This window comes from Phalacrocorax carbo, chromosome 1 (assembly GCF_963921805.1).
Source record: "Phalacrocorax carbo chromosome 1, bPhaCar2.1, whole genome shotgun sequence".
Classification (NCBI taxonomy): domain Eukaryota; kingdom Metazoa; phylum Chordata; class Aves; order Suliformes; family Phalacrocoracidae; genus Phalacrocorax; species Phalacrocorax carbo.
This window is the reverse complement of record NC_087513.1, coordinates 53071663-53092227: the sequence shown is the minus strand read 5'-3', so window position 1 is coordinate 53092227 and position 20565 is coordinate 53071663. Positions and strand designations below refer to the sequence as shown.

Below are 20565 nucleotides of genomic sequence, written 5' to 3'. Positions count from 1 at the left end.
CAAAGGTGACTTGCAGGATTAAAAACATGCTAAATGTACGCAGCACTTGTAAGGAAAAAGCATCACAGCTCCAATGGAAACAGTGTGGTAATTCATTCTTTCTCACCTGCTTCACTGGCGGTGTTATTGTAGTTGCCTGTGGTTTAAGAGGCTGCTGGCTTTTCAGTTTCTGTGCCTGTTCTTGTTCTTTAGCTAACTTTTGCTTCTCTTCAAGTGTAAGCGATGCCTTTGAAAGGGAAAGTACTGACAGTAAGTTGCACAGAAGTTATTCTTACACTGATATTTTTCTTCCATAAATAGCACTGTCATTTCAGTATGAGATAGAACAATACATATTATTTATGCAAAAGGGAAAGTGGATAAGCACAATATTACAATATTTATCATATTGCTTAAAAGTACTTAAAACAAATAATCACAGTATTATAATTAGCATAATGAGAAATTTGAGCAGATCTCAAATAAAGAGGTGTCACAACAAAACCGTTTTAGCTCTGTCTTCTTAATGTTGGGAATAAGAAAAACTGTTCTTCACCATTTTTTATTTTACATGGTTACGAAATAGCACTTGATATAGAACTGCAACTGACCATGGAGTTGGAAAGCAAATTTTAAGATTGCATAAGAGGCTTTTCAGGATTTTAACTCTACTTTTGTTAATGACAAAGGATAAAACCAAAATCATTCCCCGCAGTCCAAAATTAGTGAGAGGGTTCAGATAACTAGAAATTAAAATGATAAAGTGACTAGATTCTGGAGACCCATTTACTTCATTAACAGCATGAAAAGTGTTTTACTATAGTTTATAGTTAATAGTCTAAGTCATGTCATGCTGCTGCTTTGCTTCTTGTATTTATCCCCATATTGACTGTTCATTTTCACTTAACTTTGAATTGTACAGTAGATGTTAGTCTCTGACACTACATGAAATTCTACATTTTATTTTCATCTCAATTTGTAATTTTATCATAAAGTTACCTATTTTGATTTTCCTATCTAAATCCACTGCTGAAGTTTCAGCTTCATTGAAATCTATAATTAAGGAGAAAGAAAAGGACCAAAAATTTATCATCCTAATTGCTGCCTACTTTGTTCAAAGATATTTTCAAGGATATGATTTGAACATTTTTCAGTGGGCCTTCACATGTGACGACGTATGGTGCTGTGCTACACAAAAGCAGTTAGTTTTTCTTGTAAAGCTTTAAATACAACAAATATTTACACATACTCTTTTTATGCAACTGTATCAGCCTTGTTTTAGACCAATGGATGTAACAGGATTCCAAAACAAATTAAAACACACCTTTTTCTGTTTTGATGACATCTCATTCTCTTTACTCTCAGATCCACCAGTTAGAAGGTCAGTTCCACTAGTATTAAATACCTTGTCAATCTGTTTAAGTTCAAAAGCAAAACTTAGTTATTTGAAATGTTATAATTTAAGGTAATATAAATGTTGATTAAGTAATTTTAAATTTCAAATTTCTATGTGCAAGCAACGCAGTAAAATACTGTTGCTTACCTGGTTACTTGTACTACTAGATCTTGGCTCTTCAGACACACTCATTTGGTTAGCTATATCCAAAGACCTATATAGTGCAGAGCATACATATTACAAAACGATAACTTCACAGTCATATTCACAACATCAATTCAGCAACACAGATTGTTCTTCTGCATTTAAATAATACAAAAAAACCCGCATTATGAGAGCACTGCTATTTTTATAGAATGACTGTAGAATATTGGAAAATGTTAATATTCTAAATTGTAAAGGTTTCCTAATGATCATTTCACATGGTCTTAGTTCCTCCTTTTGAAGGGGACAACATGGAGTTTGGGTAGTCCAAGTTAATTTGACTCAGAAATCTCACCTCGTATCAGACTCCACACAATAATTCTAAATATTTTCAAATACCACCACCTTCTAAAAGGCTGCAATGTTTATGTTTCTCCAGTATGGTTTATGCTTTCAACGACTACAGAAAAGCATCTTAGCATACAGAAGCAAGATATAAACTGTACTAGTGTAGCTCAGTATTAACTTTTACATTTAATAAATTAATTAAAAATTATTGACTCAAAATAAACTGTGACTGAACTGTATAAAACTAAAGGATTTTACTCTATAAAACCATTGAAATCACAATATTATCATCATTCTAGGACTAATAAGACTTTGGTGACAACTGTGCTTATTTGAGGTAATTCTCAACTACTGAAGTAAGAATTACCTAGATTTTTTCATTGGTATGACTAGAATTTTCTCACATTGGCTACAAAATTAACTGAAAATTATCTCTGCTCATTTGTTCCTTCTCTAATACACACGTAAATAAACACTTACTTCTGTTGCTCTTGCATGACATGAAGTTGCTCAAGCTTTGTTTTGTGCTCTGCCTCCAATCTATTAAGCATATCTTTTATAACACAAATAAAAGAATTGAACTGGAAAAGAAACAGACAAGTTTGGATTTTGCACTGATAGATTTCAGACACATATAACTTAAAAGGTAATATCCCATATAAAACTTACAATATACAATGTCAGATAAAGTGCAGATTTTAAAATAATTTATAATCCACCTTCACTATCTTCCACTAGGTACCCAACTACAAGCAGAGTGCATACTGAAACAGTGAAAAATATATATAATTTTTTAAAAGAAAAAAAAAAAGTGGGGCAACCCCCACAAAAACCCCCACAGATTAATATTACCAGATTAATTTTCAAAAAAATCCTATGACGGCACTTCTACATTATCTGCAACATTAACAAACAAGAGCAAGGGAAGAAACATTAAGATTGTACTTCAGCTTTTAATCTGAATTGTAATTATGTTAGTAGCCAACTGCTTTTACAGGATATTTGGAAGGTGACAGTATTAATTTTGAAATTTTATACTGGATCAGTTAAATCCACTGAAAAATAACAAGCTTTAAACATGCAAATACAATAACAGTGGAAAGTGTTTTGGTTTTGTTTGTTTGCTTTTACAACAGAGATAGACATATAGCAATGCATGAATTTTTCTCTGACAACAGTTTAAATCTAGTCTAAAAGCGTGCAACACAGTCATGTTCCTACCTGATTGAGATTAAGATTGTTCTCAATACTAAGAGGAATCAGATGGGGCAATACTTTTCCTGCAAGCTGTTCTTTGGTAATTCCCAACTTCTTATGAGTAAATGTACATTTGTAAATACCTGACATACAACATCAAAATAGCAAAAATTGTTAAGTTTAGCAAGCAATGGGAACAAAGCAGCACTCTCTGTATGTATCGACCATCTGAACATATATTGGCTCTGTGTGCAAACAGGGACAAACATGATCAATAGAATCATAAAAGCTAAGTACTCATCCACAAAAAACCATATTATAGCAAAAGGCTCTCCCAAAGTTCAGAACAAGAGGTGGTCCAAAGTAATACTTTGCAGCTATGAAACCTGATATTAGGCAATGCATTGCCCTGGTCAACTACCCAAGAATTTGCATTTTTGAACAGATCATGTGCAACTGAGTTACCACAAACTGACAAACTCCCACTGAGAAATTAAGCTGTGATAACTAAGGATGTGTTCTCTCCTGGCATACTGAAGCACCTAGGAGCAACTACCACAGTGGTCTCTGATAGCATTTTACAAAGATTCTTACCTAAAGTTTGGGGCTGTGTTATGCACAGGATCAGAAATCAAGCATAGTCTTTATCTGTTCTAAAATCACTGAAAAAAGAATACTGGCAGGCACGACGGATCCAATGTTAATCCAAGAAGTTCTATAGTGTTTCGCACAGGAGGATTCCTCCACTTAAATAGTCCACCTCTGGTGTCAAACACAGAACGTGCTAGCATAAAAGAACAAGCTTTCCTCACTTTCTGTGGTTAGTATTAGAACAGAGCTGTCAGCTGGCCAAAGAAGATATTACGCACAAGATGGAAGGTATTATAATTCCGGAAAAAAGGAGAACCCAAGTATATAAAATTGATTTCAGCCCATCATTTCCAAACTAGGGTTCACTTATCCACTAGAATATCCAAATAGAATTCAGAATGCACCTAAGGTAAAAGATACACTGTTCTTCACTCTCAGACAGCAAATACAAGTCAGAGCTGCATGGATTAAAGGAAAGAGGCATCTTGAAATTAGTACTGATAGATGCCCTCTTGCTAATTTTGAGCAAATCAAAATAATGCTACTATCACATATTATTACAGTGTTTAATGAGTGCTGCTACCAGTACAGCTCGGCTTGTTACAAATGGCCTTCTGTCTACTACTTCATTGCCAATAAGAAAAATGGTCACTGTCTTCCAGACTGGTCATGCAGTCCAACCTCTTTCTTGGCAGTGACTCTGGTCTTCTTGTCTCCTTGAGCCCATTCAAGTTGTTAAAATCACACATCCTGAAGTTAGGCAAGCACCAGAGTGGCACTAGGAAAGCACAACTGGGAGTGAGGCCTCCCACTGCAGACAAATCAGGTCCTTAGGTTTTGTTAGCTGTTTTGTGAAACCTCACCCAGACTATGCTTCATTTCAGGGCAAAGGCAGCCATGTTTTCTTAAAATGTCCAACAAAATTAGTCTAACACAACCTGTGGTGAAGAGTAGTAGGTTTGCAGACAATCCTTTATAGCATCTGACATGCAAGAATGGTAAGAGAAGGCAACAGTAACATCTTAAAAGCTCCAGCAAGGTGCTCAGGCATCTGAAAGAAGGCAGATTGTATACTCTTCTGAGGAAAACAGCCTTTTTGGCTGCGTGGACCATGCAGTCCATGAAAGTGTCACAGCCCAAGAACTGCAATGAGTTCTCAGAAATGCATTGGGCCTTGAAGACCACAAATATATGGACTAGTGTTCGGAAGTACCAGCAATATATAAAGTAACTGAAGAGGGGCATACTTAAGAGCCAAAGACAGGAAGTTTTTAATAGTCATTTTAGCAATACACTATGCAAACATTGTCAATGATAACTCAGAAAGCTTTCAGATTTACAACATCAAAACACAAAAAAGGAGAAAGTTGAAAGTATTAACTACCTAAAATTCCCATCAGCACTGCAGGTTCCTTGGATGGAATTTGTTGTAGAAAAGGTAAAATATCATCAAGCACAAACCATTTATCCAAGTACTCCAAAATCTTGCCTAAGCACACTAGTGAGTTTACCCGGACCTGTGAAGTATGATAAGAATTAAAAAAAGCTTTACTATATTTTTGCCTAAGGAAAAAAAAAACAACTTACAAAACTCAGAAGGAAACAGGTGCTACTGAAACTACAACCTTACACCTGAATATTCCAGACAAGTTAAAAAAAAAGTTTTGTGTCATGAAAGGAAAATACATATAGTTACACACTGCTCACAGACCCTGGCCTTTTCTGCATGACAAACACTGTTAACATATTTATTGTGGAAAACACTTCAACAATTTCTATCTTATTCTTAACACAGTAAGTTGTTAACAACTCTAAAAATTCTTAGAGTAAAAAAAGTAAACAGTGCTTTCATATTTGTAAAAAGTAAGAACCAAAAATCTCAGAATAAATCAGAGCACACTCATGGGCTTTTCTTTAAAGACACAACAGCAAAAAACCCAAAGTAATTAAAGGTAACAACATTTTCTGAGGACTGCTAAATAAAATTATTAGGATACTTACAGCAAGAGAAGAGGTTTGCAAACACGCGTTTTTAATTCTTGGAATTAATGAATTTTTCATTGATGGGTAATCTATTAAATTGGCAAATGTGGGAATTATGTTTAGGCATAGCTCCTATAAAAAAAAAATCTGCATAAGTTTAAAGAGATGCATGCATGTTTATTATAAAATTAGTACTAATATTACTCAAGATCAAAATTAGTTTAAAATATCTTTTTAAACTTTCCTTTTAAGGAAATATTTAAGGAAATATCATGTTCAACTAAGCTGACCTTAACCTATCAGACTCACTTAAAAATAGCTAGAGTAATAAAGCATCATGACATGTATATAGATTTCAAAAAGAGTATTCATAAATTTTATTATAAAATACTGGGATAGCAAGAATATCTTGCATTTTCAGGAAACACCTTTATATAAAAATCCTTGTATTACATCAAGCTGTAACATTTTCCTACATAAGTCAAGCAAATCTGAATGAGTGCTATCAACAACACTGCAGCAGCACAATACGCTGAAAGATGAAAGAGTATATCAAGACTAAACATACTTAAGCAGCAGAGAAAAAACCAGAACCTATTTCAGCCCAATCTCAAAAAATCAGACAGCAATATTAAGTATATGTTGCAAGTAAATCCCTGAGTACCCAAACTCCTGATACTGACAAAAAACTCACACCAGGTATTTAGAACAAAAACCTTTCTCCATAATATTACAAAGGCTTTGCAAAGGTAAAAGTCACATCTGATTATCCAAATCCTTCTTTAAGAAATATTCTGTTTGTTTATCCCCCTCCCACTCCTGAATGCCTTTGGATAACTGGAAGTTAATTCCAGTAGAAGAATGATTTAGAAAAAAAGAAACTTAGAAAGGTAGAGAAAGCATAAAGAGAAAAAATTAAAACACAGATACATAAAAATGTCACCAGAAGGCATATCAGTATGATCTCACAGCAAATCAGGTCTTCCAAGGTAACTGTCAGCACACATGTTCTTACCACCTCAGAATAAGCCACCTCTCATTGACTGGTAAGAGCATACATGCCTGCGTAGTTTTTGCTGCACAGGCAATGTAGTATAAATGCACATCCTACTTTTTGCTATGGTTAAGAGCACTAGAACAACAGTCAACTGGTTACTCCCTGGAAAATAAGGGAACTAAGTTTTACTTCACTAAAACAGATTTTCTTTAACAAAACATCAATCTCTCACCATTCAGGGATATTACAAAGCTTTATCATTTTTTTCAAGTAAACACACACATGAGTATACAAAAAGTTGGCTCATCAATAAAAAATTATTTTAAATAAAGGCTGCAGTTACTATACCTGGATCTGAATTGAAGGTGCTTCCAAGGCTCTGTAAACCATTGGTAGAACACTGTTCTTTATTTCATCTGGTGGAGTTTTGGTTAGAAGCAAGTCCATTTTTTGCAGGAAGATCAACAAGATCTATTAAAAGAAGGACAATTCAGAAGCCAAAAGTTTTAACTCCAGAAACAGATGCTCACAATTTAAAGTGTGTTGTATCATATCATAAAAACTTCAGAAGTTTTCTTGTAACTCAGTAAATGTGATCACTTACCATGTTGCTTGCCTGAAGGCATGGAAGACAAAAAACACTTTGACATATTATTGCATTTTAAAAACAGCAAATACAACTTAAACAGAATGTGCACGTTCTAGACTAATCCTTCTGAAATAAGAAATCATAATGGCTAAGGAAGGAGTTCTTGTTTCTGTTTACAACATGGTCTTTTGTTAAAATCCACCCACAGAAAAATCTTTATACACGCGACTGCTGAAAAAGCTAAACTGTCAAAAAACTGTGGCTCATATGCTGTCCTCAAAGCATTTGATCACAACTCCACATATAAAAGCTGTATCTAGAATGAAAATATGGGACACAGCGAAAAGAATATTGCAGCTACTAAACGGACACAAAATACATTTATTCTATTTCACATGGAAATTGTATATCATAAAATGAAAAATCCCAAACAAAAAAAATTTTCACATTACTTTAACCTAAAAAGCAACACTAGAATAGCACATAGTGGGATTCACCTTGCTTAGGCATAGCCATCTAAAAGTTAGCTGCTATTCTAAGCCACTCATCCAGGCTCAGTCTCCAATACAAAGAGCTACGTAACTCTTAAGAGTCATGTCTCATCTCAGATAGGTGAGACAACTTGCTACAGTTGACATTGACTATGCATTGGTATCTAGACTCCTTTTAGAAAACGGGTTAGACTAGATGGATAAATTGTGGTGAATGGAATCACATTAATAATAAAAAGCCAAGTATTTCACAGGAGGAAGAGATTTCAATTTTTAAGTCTAAAAATACATAGCAATCAGTGCTTGTATGTCAAATAAATAGAAGCATCAGAGTGTAGAAATACAAGTGTACCAAGAAACCAAAAAGGTTACAAGTTTCTTCCTTTCATTTGCTTTCCTTTACAGGGGAAAAAAAAGAAATTATTTTAAACAGCAGCTAATGTGTGTTTTCTCATTGTATAATTTTATAATATAACTGTACACATACACACACAAACTCATATATTCATTCCATGAACGTTGATTCTGATGCAATATCCCTACATCTGGAAGAACTAGGGCAAGACGGACCAGATCAGTTTTAAAGTTAGTCTTTGTAATTATTCTTGAATAAGGAATTTTTATTTGTCCTAAACTTGGCTTTTTGAAACCTACTACAGCTCATAATGCTTTTCGTCTCTTGTGTAGCAACCCTGTAATACTGTGGCACAACAGTTTCTAGTTAAATGTATAGTTTTGGAGAAGGATCATTTGTTTTTGCAAATTTGAAATGGACATGAATGAAACCTGTTATTTAGTAACTAGAAAAGCTCCTTTAAAATAAGAACCAGATGTTTGAACATATAACAGACTGCTTTTAAGTTAAACATTGTACTATATAGTCATTTACATTTCACAGAAGCAATTCACTGGCTGTCAATGCTTTTCAAGTAAGACAACATAAAGCTGAATCATTTTTTATATCTTTCTCTACCCATCTTTAACTAGAATGTAGTTCATGCTGCTCCAAAGAACCCATTTTATTTTTACCTTTCAAGGATCATGTTCTTATACTTCTTATTTAAGTAGAAACTAAGACGTTACAGATTCACACACACCATCTAAAAAGTACGCAGAGCAGTTGCACTCTAAACAATAATGCTGAAGATGTGCTTCATTCATTAATAAAGAGCCCAGCACTTGTCGGCGTACACTTTGGTGTACTGAAACAGAATATGAATTTACAGCACATCACCTAACTCTCTGTGGATTCCCCTAGATAGAAATTAAGAGTTTGTCTACACTGGGAAGCTACGCCAGAGTAAGCTAGGATGTGAATTTACAGCACCCTGTTACTCCATGCTAACTCCAAGAGTACGATATGAATCAGTAGTTTAACTAAATATTCCATTTTCATATTATAAATTCCCTCATACAAAGGCATTATGAGCACTGGATAACAATTTCTTCATGCTGAATTACAGCAGCTTCCCTATGATACATTCACTTCCTAACTCAAATATCCTATGAAAGCCAAGCAACAGGCCCCTCGTACAAATCTAAAACATCTTGAGAGCATTTCGAAGAAACACTGGCACCTTCCCCATCCACCCCTCTCCATGAGGTACAGACACACAGGAACTGGACATTTTTGCCTTGCACAAAGACAGTCAGACTGGAATTCTGTCCCCTGCTCTCTGAACCTTTATATTTTTTCCCTGAATTCCTGATATATTAACATTGAAAACTTGTCCTAGATTACTTATACAAACTTTGCCGTACTAGAAAGACCACAGAAATGATAATGGAATACGCCATCTAATGTTTAGCATGCATTAAAAATGTCAACATAAGAATTTAATATATAGGATCTAGAAAGATACACAAAGCTCACTCTTTATGAGCTGACCCCGAGTCTGTATTTTGGTTCCCTCATTTCTCAAGAAAAAAAACCAAAACCAACAGTTTTGCATCCATTATGCTCTAGATATAATTTTAGACAAACTTTTTGCTGTGAGGACTGTCTTACAAATCTGATGTTAAAGGTAGCAAAACACAGTGTCACCTTTTAAGATGAAACAGCACAAATACGGTGTTCACTGGCTTTCAGTCAGTTAGATGTTTAACTTTTTCAAGACAGCAAGAAAGCTAACATAAAGCCTCAGTGTACCAAAAGTAAACAGCATTAAGTAGTTCTAATTTTCTGAGGTATTCTCAGTTACACAACTGCCCCCTTTCCTCCCTCCCCAGCATAATGAAAGTTCTCTGATCTGGTTTTCTGAAACCTGGAAATAAAAGGTCTACTTGTTCGTTCCCATGTTTATCTAGCCCCTTAAGTGTTCTGCACAGAAATAATAGCATCCAGCAGTAAAATAAGGTGAGCTAGAAGGAATGTGTAGCTGCCTTTTATCTGTGGAGGCACAATGCCTAACTCAGTGACAGAGTTCTCAGGAATCATCATGCACCTGGTGTTGACAAAAGGATGCAAATATTTTGCTCCTTTACAGTAATGATAATGTCTTACTACTTTTATGCATGTAAAGAACAGAAAAAAGTGTATTTTACTTACACAATACATTTGTCAAATGAAATGAAACAAATTTCACAAATTGTGCACAGCCCTCAAATAAACCACTGTTTTATTATTATCAAAAAACAGCACTTCTAAGAGAGTGTCAAAGTTACAACTTTTGTACCCCATGATCCCAGTGTCAGCAATCTGGATACAAGAAAAAAAAATTATATGTTCAGTTACTTGTAGAATAAGTGCAAATATTGTACTGTACAACCCTGCTCAGACTGGCTAGATAAGTGATAAAATGCTTACAAACATACCTTCTACAACCAACCAAAATAAGAATCAAGTGGTAAATTAAATATTTCCTATTTTGCTAATCTAATTTCATCTATAAATGCAAATATGCCCTCAGAAAACCCATCTAAAAAAGCAGGGGTAGAGGCTTTGTGAGTTTCCTAGAAAAAATCTGTTTCATATGAATCAAGACTGACTGCCTGGACAACTACAGAGCAGGCTGGGCAATCTGTGTGAAGCTGGAAAAGGGAAATAGAACAATTAGTTATTTTTCAGGGGAAAAAACACCAAAGAGAAACATTATAATCTGAACAATATTCACATACCTGGATTGGTTCTTGCTGCTTAAAAACAGGACCAAGATCAGGCAGAATGAGCCTGATATATTCTTCTTTGGTGCATTCCTCAGCAATTAGGAGAACGTTAGGCAAGACAAAGGGTACCATATCAGGATTCACAAATTCAGAAGTCAAGCAAGGCAAAATTCGCTGAATTATAACACGCTGAAAGAAAAGAAACAAGCACACATCACATTGTACTGCGTTGCAATAAGTTACTATTGTTCCAGCTCAACAGCTTTTGCATTAACTTGATATTTACAAAAAAGCAGACAGAGAATTTTCAGTTTTGAACTCTTATTTTCACAGTATACTGTAGCTAATTTACATTGTATTACTTTGCTTACTTTTCTTTCTCTGTTTGCACTCAAAACATAACTGGAGACTATAACAACTGTGAAGGTCAACAAAAAGCAACTAACTGTACAGAAAATAGGACTCAGCCACACACATGAATTATGAAAACCTTATTCTATACGCTTTCTTAAAAAAGACCCCAAAAAGACCCTATCAACCCCCCAAAATGATCAGTTTTTCAGTACCCCATCACTCACTGAACAAACACATAATCCTAATACCTCCCAGTAAAACTCCAGGCACATTCCCTAAAAGGGAATACTGGCGAAATAGGTATTTACACTGTGGATGTCTACTGCAGAGCTTTTAAAGTCAATAAAGAGAAACACACAGTTCAAGGGCACAGCCCCTTCCCTCATAAAATATACTTTCAAGACAGAAAAAAAAAATGAATGACAGAAAAAAAAATTAATGCCTTAAAGATGATCATGTCAGTCAGTGACTGTGTAGAGTTAGGTGAAATACAACCCATCTATTTCCAAATTCAAAGCGTCAATGATTCTGATCAAAGGAAAAAACTAATGAATTAATAAGACAAGAGTATTAAACATGAAGTCTGACTTTTGCACTGTGCAGTTCAAAGCAGAATTAAAAATAAAGAAATTTAATGCAATGGTTGAGAAGCTCAGTTATTCTATTATGTATTAAACTAAAAGTATTTTTCTACCACATAAGCATTATGCCTTATATAAATTAAGGAATACCACAAAAGGAAAAGGAGTCAGTCTAGACACAGTGTCTAACAGTACAGAGAAGAAATCTGTAATGACAGACATTTGCCTTTGAGGTTTCTGGGCCCTGCTAGCACAAGAAAGCACTTAGTCTGTTGAGGGAAGGAAGCTTTGCATCATTCAACATTAAAGTACTGCCTTGTTATGAAAAAACCTGAAGCAATTTTATTGGGAGAAAAGGTGGCAAGATGACTTCAAAGGGCTATGATAACATCTGGAAACAAGGGAAAGCCTTGTAGGTGGAGAGAAGACAACTCTCAAAGTGGGATGAACTACAAAAGGACATGCAAATGATGATTCCTTAAACATACTGATAGCACAATCTGTGTTTTCCATTTAAAGAATTATTGACAGATGAGGAGTAATCCACACCAACTATTTTCTATCTCCCCTTCTTTCCTACTATTCTGACAGTCTCATGGCAACTTTTTAATGGTACAGTGCTCCATGAAGTCCAGCATTCCAAGAATCAGAATGTTAATAAACGGTCACATATTTTTAAATTCACTATTTCAAGACATCATACAGACATACCTTAGGTAGTTTTGGCAGAACCTTTGGTAGCCCTTTAAAAAACTGTGATTTCTGAAGGTTATCCCTTTGAAATAACGAATCAAAATACTGAAGCGTCATTGCTCCTACATCATCAAAGAATGGTATCTAAAAATAAGATTAAAAGCTTGTGATCTGGAGGGAGACAACATTGACACTGTTACAAAGATTCCAAAATATAATCATCTATTTAACTTTCCAATGTACTATAGTAAAGCTCTATAACGATGTGCCTGCAACTAACGATTAGAAAAGTACATTTTTACATACTAAGTAGTATAATATTCACAGATAAAGGATGATTATTAAGATGGATTTTCCCCAGCATTTTAAAGAAACTCATGCATATTATGTGCATCTAGGTTACCTTGTTGTATATGAAACAATGTTTTGCCTACAAAAAAATGGAATGAAAAGTAAAAAACTTGATTAAAAGTCCTCCTAGGAATAATTACGCTATTTAATATTACAACAAAGGATTAGCTACTAGGCCATTCAGATCTGGCTACCTCCCCTGGAAACTTACAATGAATCATTAAACATTTATTGCATATAAATGCTTGTTTATATAAATTTCTCTCCAATATTCAGACCCACTTGTAAATTCTGTCCACTGTCAGTTCTCACATGATCTCCCATGTTTGCATGACTTCAGCAAAGAGGGCACAGGCCTTCTTAAGTACTGTGTAACAATGTATATACATAGACTGGGCTTATAAAGATGGCACCAACAGAATACCAGTGGGGTTCAGCTATAGCCATTGTATATCATATTAATACTGATAGACCTGCTTCATCGTTAATGAAAGATTGATAAAAATGCATGGGGATAACAAGGTTGTTTATATAAAAATCCAACTCCAAATACTAGGCTTTCAGTTAACGGATGGATGAAAAGAGTAGAAGAGTGTCTATCCCAGACCTACACAGACTGGAATAAAAAGTTCTGAGTTCAAAAACCTGCATGGATAAGATTCTTCCCTTCTGCTAGTCCTCAGTTTTAGGGAGGGATATATCAAACCACAGGCTCGCAGCAATTAAAGACAAAGCATGGCCTCTCAGACTGTTTAGACACTTGTTTTCAGTTTAAAAATTTGTGCAAAAAGAAAGGCTGTAAAAATGTTTAAAGAAGCTCTGTCGTAAGGCAGAAAGAGAAGCCAATAATAATAGGGTAGTAAAGACAAAAAGGATCAGAAACACAGGTTGGAGTAGGGCAATACAGAAGAAAAGAACCTATCAGCAGAGAATTCAAGCTAGTCTGCACTGTGGACTTAAAGTCTGTCTTCTAGATCACACACCAAAATGTATGTGATTGTGGAATTTTACACCAGTTAACACAAACTAGTTAAACTTGCCCATTTCAAGCTCCCTTTTAGCTCATGTCGTGCTGGCCATAGCAAACTGCTTGTAGTACTAAAGCTCTAGTATCTCTACCCTACAACTCAGTCTACGGTGCAGACGTGGTAAAAGAGATTTAACATCTTTATAAAACCATACAGCTCAATACAACCATTTACAGATTTGTTTGCTGTAGTCCTGCAGACAAGTGAGTTGATAGTAATACTTGCCAATTTCCTCACTTCCCATCTTTCAGCATGTATGTTGGCAGAACCATTACCTGTTCCCCCTCCCTTCTTCACTCACTATTTCTTCCACCTGTTAAGACACTGATTTCTCTCTCTGCATACAATCTTTTTATATGACAAGAAAGAAAAAATTGCTTAGCTAAGCAAATCTATAAGCAGGAACCTAAAAGTATCAGGTGTGAGAAAACAGGGTATAAGACAAAGAAACATGCTTTTAACTTCTACTTTCAGATAGGAAAGTGGAGGAAGAGTTTGTAAAGTTAAAACTTAAATTATCCAACTTACAATTAAATTTTGCTTTATTATGGCAAGTAAGCTCAACTATATTTTAAGCTATTCTGCTGCATATTTAAGAATACACCGAAAATCATAAGCCAAAAGTTAATCACGTTTATTGTCCTTTATCATTTTTGGCTTTAAAATCCTTCTAATACAGTTTTAAAGACTGAATTGTATAAAAACATAGCGTAGAAAATACTTACAACTGTATGGGAAAGCAACAAAATAGTGTTGCATTGAATGATTATTCTAAATCCTGTCTCAGCACCCACTTCCATATTAATAAAGGTCAGCATAAGGACAACTTTTGGCATCAACTAACATAATGATTTCCAAAATAGTTTAAAAATATTTAACATTTCAAATAAAATGATTAACAGGAAAACACTTCAAAATAGGTCTATTATTTCTACACATCAAACACTAGTTTCCCTATTTCCTACAGCTACTGTATTTTCCATGAACTGACCTTAGTCATTTGATCTGCATCTGGTCTGACTGCTGGAGCTACATTTAAGAGTAGCTTTACATGTTCACGCACCTCCTCCGGTATATTCTGAAGAGTACTGGAGCTTAAACGGCTTAGCTGCATAAGTAATTTAAACACATGCACCATGAAGTCAGAAAATCCTCCATATAACTATTTCCAATATACAACAGGACTATGTCCTCTTGATGGTTTCTCCACCCACACCTTTGATATCCCTCCCTTCTCCCCTTTTATAACCCATTTGCTTCTGATCCCTCATAGTCTTCTTTCTGTCTCCCAACAGCCTACCTGCTTCAGGTTACATTCCCCTATTTCCAGCTTCTCATCGTGTTCAGGTTATCAGAGAACACAAACCCAGTATTTTTCAAACAGGTACATGTTATTATCTGCAGTGTTGTCTACACGCATTAAAATACAGTCACACAACTAAGGCAATGGGCACCTGAAGAAGTTACGACAGAGGAAACTTGCATACAAGTGTACATTATGTCAGCTCATTCAGGTAACTGTCTTCTGTTAATATTCGTAGTCCACAAAAAATGTGAAATACCCAATAGCTAAGGCCATACCAATTCAACTTGTTATAAAGATAGCATGCAAAGTAAGATACCATTATCAGACTGTTTATATTGGAGCACTGGTATTGTGTTTTAAGTATTTAAATCTATTGTAAAGCAGTAACTTTTAAAAAATGAAAATCAATAAATAGCAGTCACTAATAGAACAAATACCTGATCCAGCTGTCTACTAAAGCTTTTATAAATATCCTGCTTGTTGACCTCAAAAATTGGTTTCCCTTTGTTGAACACTGCATACATAACAGCTCCTAGAGAGTACATATCACTGGCTGTCTCACAGCTCACAGAGAGAATATATTCTGGTGCCAGATATTCAGGATTTGGAAGACACAAGGATGGCAAGTTTGGATCCCATTCTTTGCAAGGGAACTTTGGCTAGAAGGGAAGTAAATGAAAGTACATTCATTAGGGATTTTCAAAGAACATTTTAAATGAGAAACTGTAGCAGCAAAAAATAATTCATCCACTGAAATTCAATTACAAATGAAACAGAAACAGAGTAAAGCAAAACTGTTAAGAATCTATGTCTGTAACTTAGCATGATTAGCTGATGCAGTTAAGTTCTAACATAACTGGGAACTGTAATATAAAATCAAAGCACTGCTGTAAGAGGGAAACATGAGCTATGATGGAAATTCATCTTAGGAGGTAGCAACCAGGCACTGAGTGGATGTAATAGACAAATTAGGTAGCTTTGCATGTCATCCAACATGCAGGTGAGCAGAAGTGGCACAGGCTTCAGCCTCTGAATCCATCACTGGTTTATTTTGACTCTGGCTCTTCTTCTGCAATGACCAAAGGCATCACTTCAATCCAGACTTGTGCCGTATGGTCAAACTTCCCTCCAACAAAATATAGAGGAATATTAAATAAATTCTTCTGTACTGAAATGCAAGGTCATGAAACTGGGTTCAAAGATCTGAATTTGAAATTTAATGACGATAAAGATCTATTACCTCCTGTTCAGATGGATTTGTTGACTGGATACAAAAATCGAAGCCCATAATTTTCCATGCGCCACTCTTATTCAAAATTATATTTTCAGGAGTAATATTTCCATGGACCATTTTCACACTGCTATGCAAAAATGACAAGCCTTCAGAAACCTGTTAATAAAAGATCATTATTTCAGGTTAAATATTTCCCCAAATATCCTGTAAGACATTTACAAAAATTCTGTTCTTGAGGTCACAGTTAAACTGATAAGTTAACTAAGAAACAATTTTTCAGCACTATTTTAGGCTAAGTCTTAAAAATCATGTATGAAGGAAATTAAACACAGATGGGCAACCAGCAGATGAAATTACTAATGCCGATTAACTATCACAGCATAAGAACAAAAATGGTTTTCAAAGTTGATCAACGTATTCACCAAATAAAACCTGGGAGCTACTGTTCCTCCACAGAAGGGACAGAAAAGATTTACATATGGAAAAGAGAGCTGTAGCACAGACGTCTATATGGAAAATAAAAATTCACTCAATTTTGTATTTTCCATGTCAGAATAAGCAAAAACAGTAGCAACTTAGGCCTCCAGTCCTCATCCTCTCTTATACTTACAGTGACAGGGCACTATCGTCTCTCACTTCCCAATTATTTGATTTACTATAGGAACACAAAACTTTGGCAGCTTACAAACTTCATAATCATCAATACTAAAAGCACATGAAAATTTTAAGGACAACCCGTGTCATACCTGAAGCAAACCATATTTAGTCTCCACATCATAAAGTTTGTATTCTTTAATGTCAGATGGTAACGGAGAAGGTAGGTTGTCCCAGCTGCCAAGAACGTTAGCTAAACTTGCACAGACTGGTTCTGTACAAAATGCCAAGCAATCTCTATAGAGGAAATACATAAAAACATTTCTTGTAAATAAATCTAAAAACTCTCAACTGCAAATAAAGAACCATACAGACATCATATTATACATTACCAGAACACTTGGTGTTACCCAAAAATATGGTATAGTTCAGGTTTTGAATCATTATAAGTAATATTATACTAGAAGGAAATATTTATATATCTGAAGTATTCAAAAATATTTGAATATAGAAATCAGCTTAAATTACTTTATTCTCTAACAGTCACATACATCACTAACAGGTCTTGCTTATGCATTTTTGTGTTAACAGTGTTTGAAAAGCACAGATGAAGCAAACTTCTGCGCGTACGCTCCAGCACCTCAATGGCTTTCTTGCAGTGAGGGGCCCAAAACTGAACACAGTGCTCGAGCTGCGGCCTCACCACCAGAGCCTAATACAAAGGGACAGTCACTTCCCTACTCCTGCTGGCCACACTATTCCTGATACAAGCCCGGATGTTCTTGGCCTTCTTGGCCACCTGGGCGCACTGCCCGCTCATATTCAGCTGGCTGTCGACCAACACCCCCAGGTCCTTTTCTGCCAGGCAGCTCTCCAGCCACTCTTCCTGCCCAGGGAAGTGGTTGCATCACCATCCCTGCACGTATTTAAAAGTTGTGTAGATGTGGTGCTTCAGGGCATGGTTCAGGGGTAGACTTGGCCATGTTAGGTTTACAGTTAGACATGATGACCTTGATGATCTTTTCCAACCTAAATGATTCTACAGTTCTATGAAATTACTGGTTGTAACACTGTGCTTCAAAATTTCAAATGTCTAAGTCCTGAAAATAATGCGTCTCAGTTTCACAAACTTCATGTAACATAGACACAGTCATTCTCTATATCCACATTCTTCATACTGGTCTGCATAGCACTGGAGGCCCTGGACAGTCATTGCACCTCACTTCTTAATCGTTTCAATGATTTTTTGGAGAAAGCATTACATGAATGGTAGCACACATGCCTGGTTGAAGGATGAATAATTCATGAGACCACTAAATACAGCACCAGTATGAACACAGAAAAGTGAGACTGAGTTAACAGTAATAAAGATACATTTTTTAATAATAAAGTTACAGGCAAGAAGACAGAAGCCTAATTTTTTGTTCATTTCTTAAAAATATCACAGAAGATACAATGCCTCACCATGAATCTACCACATAGTTTTTACGTATCTCAATTAACAAGCTTGCTCTCTGAAGTAAAGTAAGGCTGACAAAACATGCAAACCTCTTATTACTCATCCAGATTTTAGTTTTACTTCAGTTTTATCTACTGTCTTTCTGAAGGAAAAATGAATATTAAATACATTGATTCATAACTGTCAGCCAACCTGACAGAACTTCTTTGCTTGCTTCCCTCCCTACCATTCTGTTAATGCCATCCCTTTCATGTTTCTATTAACACAACTAGGGCTATAAACCTCATTTCTGTGGTAATCACAAGGAAGAATCAGAGCACAGAAAGACAAAGTCCTTTATTTTCAGTCTGACTTCAACTTTACCACAGAGCTTACACATTTAGTTATGGTGTCATGGTTTTAGCTGGGGTAGAGTTAATTTTCTTCACTGCAGCTGGCATAGTGCTCTGCTTTGGACTTACTATGAAAACAATGTTGATAACACACAGAGGTTTTAGTTGTTGCTGGGTAGTGCTTGTACTAGTCAAGGACTTTTTCAGCTTCCCATGGTCTGCCAGGTGCACAAGAAGCCGGGAGGGGAGGGGGCACAGCCAAGAGAGCAGATCCAAACTGGCCAAAGGGATACTCCATATCATATGATGCCATGCTCAGTACGTTAACTGGGAGGAGCTGGCTGGGGGAGGCAGGCAGCAATCGTGGCTCGGGGACCAGCAGTGTCGGTTGGTGGGTGGTGAGCAGCTGTATTGTTTGTGGTTTGGGGTTTTTTTTTTTCCCCTTTTTCCCTTTTCCTTTGTATATTATCATTATTATTATCATAATCATTATTATCCTAATTATTATTTTAATTATTAAACTGTTCTTATCTCAACCCACAAGTTTTGGTGGTGGTTTTGTGTTTGGTTTTTTTTGTTTGTTTTGGTTTGGTTTTGTGTACTTCTGCTCTTCCAATTCTCCCCCCCATCCCACAGGGTTGGGGGAGTGAGAGAGCAGTTGCGTGGTGTGTTTAGTTGCCAACTGGGGCTGAACCACGACATATGGTTAAGGCATAGATGACAGAAAATAGCTAGGGAACAGTTATTCAATGGTTTTCATAACATAAACTCTGATTGCTGTCACTTTGAAGGAATAAAAAGATGGCTGTTTATTTTTTACTTTAGGAGCTAATTGAATAAGGACCCAAACCAGAGTAACAGAAGGATGGGGCAAATCTAATTAAAGTAACTGAATACTACAGAAGCTGATGTCTGCCATACAGTGCAGCAAACTGCTAAAGAAGCTGAATGATACCAAAACGAAATTCAGAGTAACATAATAAAAAGAAAACAAGTTAAAAATAAAAGTGATGGCCAAAAATGCATAAGCTTTGGGAAAAACTGCAACAGATGGAACGTCTAGTAAATTAAGTATCTGAGACTCTTCACACTAGTACTATTTTTAATGTGTAGTAATGACAGTATGAGTGAACTTAGAATATGGCTTTTTTATCCTGTGATACAATAACAAGTTAAATATAGAATAATACTGCTCATCTGTGCTGTTACTGGAATTCAAGACCAGCTGTAAGTAAATATGTTGTATATATATTAAATATTTAGTATAAATACATAGTTATTCATTATATAAATGCATGTAAAAATCTATCCACCATAATATATATATTTTTGTTAAACATAATTACATTGAATACTAGTAATTTGGAGTAGAAACATTATATTAATAGTGGAAAAGCTACCTACACACTAGGGTCAGAAAGGTATGGCCTTTCTTTCTATATCTACTTCAGGTCTGCAGGCAAACCAAGTATCCCTTTGCCCCAGAAAGAAGGAATAAAGGGCGACTTGCAAACAGTTCAACACAACTGTATGTTACTTTGGAGACAAAAAACCACCAGGTACAGCCTTGCCAGAAGGAGCCTTGACAGATTTCTTCACAAATAAGCCCTCTAGAAAGATGAGCAGTTCTAAAGAAATCTTACAGCATGCTTGCACAAGGTCACACACACAAATACTCTCTAAGCAAATTCTTCTTTTATGAACGCCCTCCAAAAACTGTTACATCAGTTTCTGGCATATCAAGCACTTGGACAGGTTCTGAGCTACTGGTGTTTCTACCAGTAGCTGAGCAGGCCAAGTATGGAAAGAAGAA

The 20565-nt window shown here is 35.7% G+C and overlaps 1 protein-coding gene across 2 annotated transcripts in view; it reads right to left on the bottom strand.

The window, feature by feature from the left end:
• SCYL2 (SCY1 like pseudokinase 2) overlaps window positions 1–20565 on the bottom strand; it is a 41847-nt gene that overhangs the window by 6479 nt on the left and 14803 nt on the right. Inside the window, exons 4-17 of one of the 2 annotated variants that reach the window (XM_064451704.1) lie at window positions 17114–17258; window positions 16374–16523; window positions 15571–15792; window positions 14819–14935; window positions 12467–12592; window positions 10833–11009; window positions 6984–7106; window positions 5657–5770; window positions 5040–5172; window positions 3089–3207; window positions 2348–2448; window positions 1523–1589; window positions 1304–1393; window positions 107–226 (exon numbers count right to left, since the gene is read on the bottom strand). In XM_064451704.1, coding sequence (XP_064307774.1) covers window positions 107–226; window positions 1304–1393; window positions 1523–1589; window positions 2348–2448; window positions 3089–3207; window positions 5040–5172; window positions 5657–5770; window positions 6984–7106; window positions 10833–11009; window positions 12467–12592; window positions 14819–14935; window positions 15571–15792; window positions 16374–16523; window positions 17114–17258 — 1804 coding nt within the window. The remainder of the gene's footprint in view (window positions 1–106; window positions 227–1303; window positions 1394–1522; window positions 1590–2347; window positions 2449–3088; window positions 3208–5039; window positions 5173–5656; window positions 5771–6983; window positions 7107–10832; window positions 11010–12466; window positions 12593–14818; window positions 14936–15570; window positions 15793–16373; window positions 16524–17113; window positions 17259–20565) is intronic. The other variant, XM_064451715.1, reaches the window with a different exon arrangement.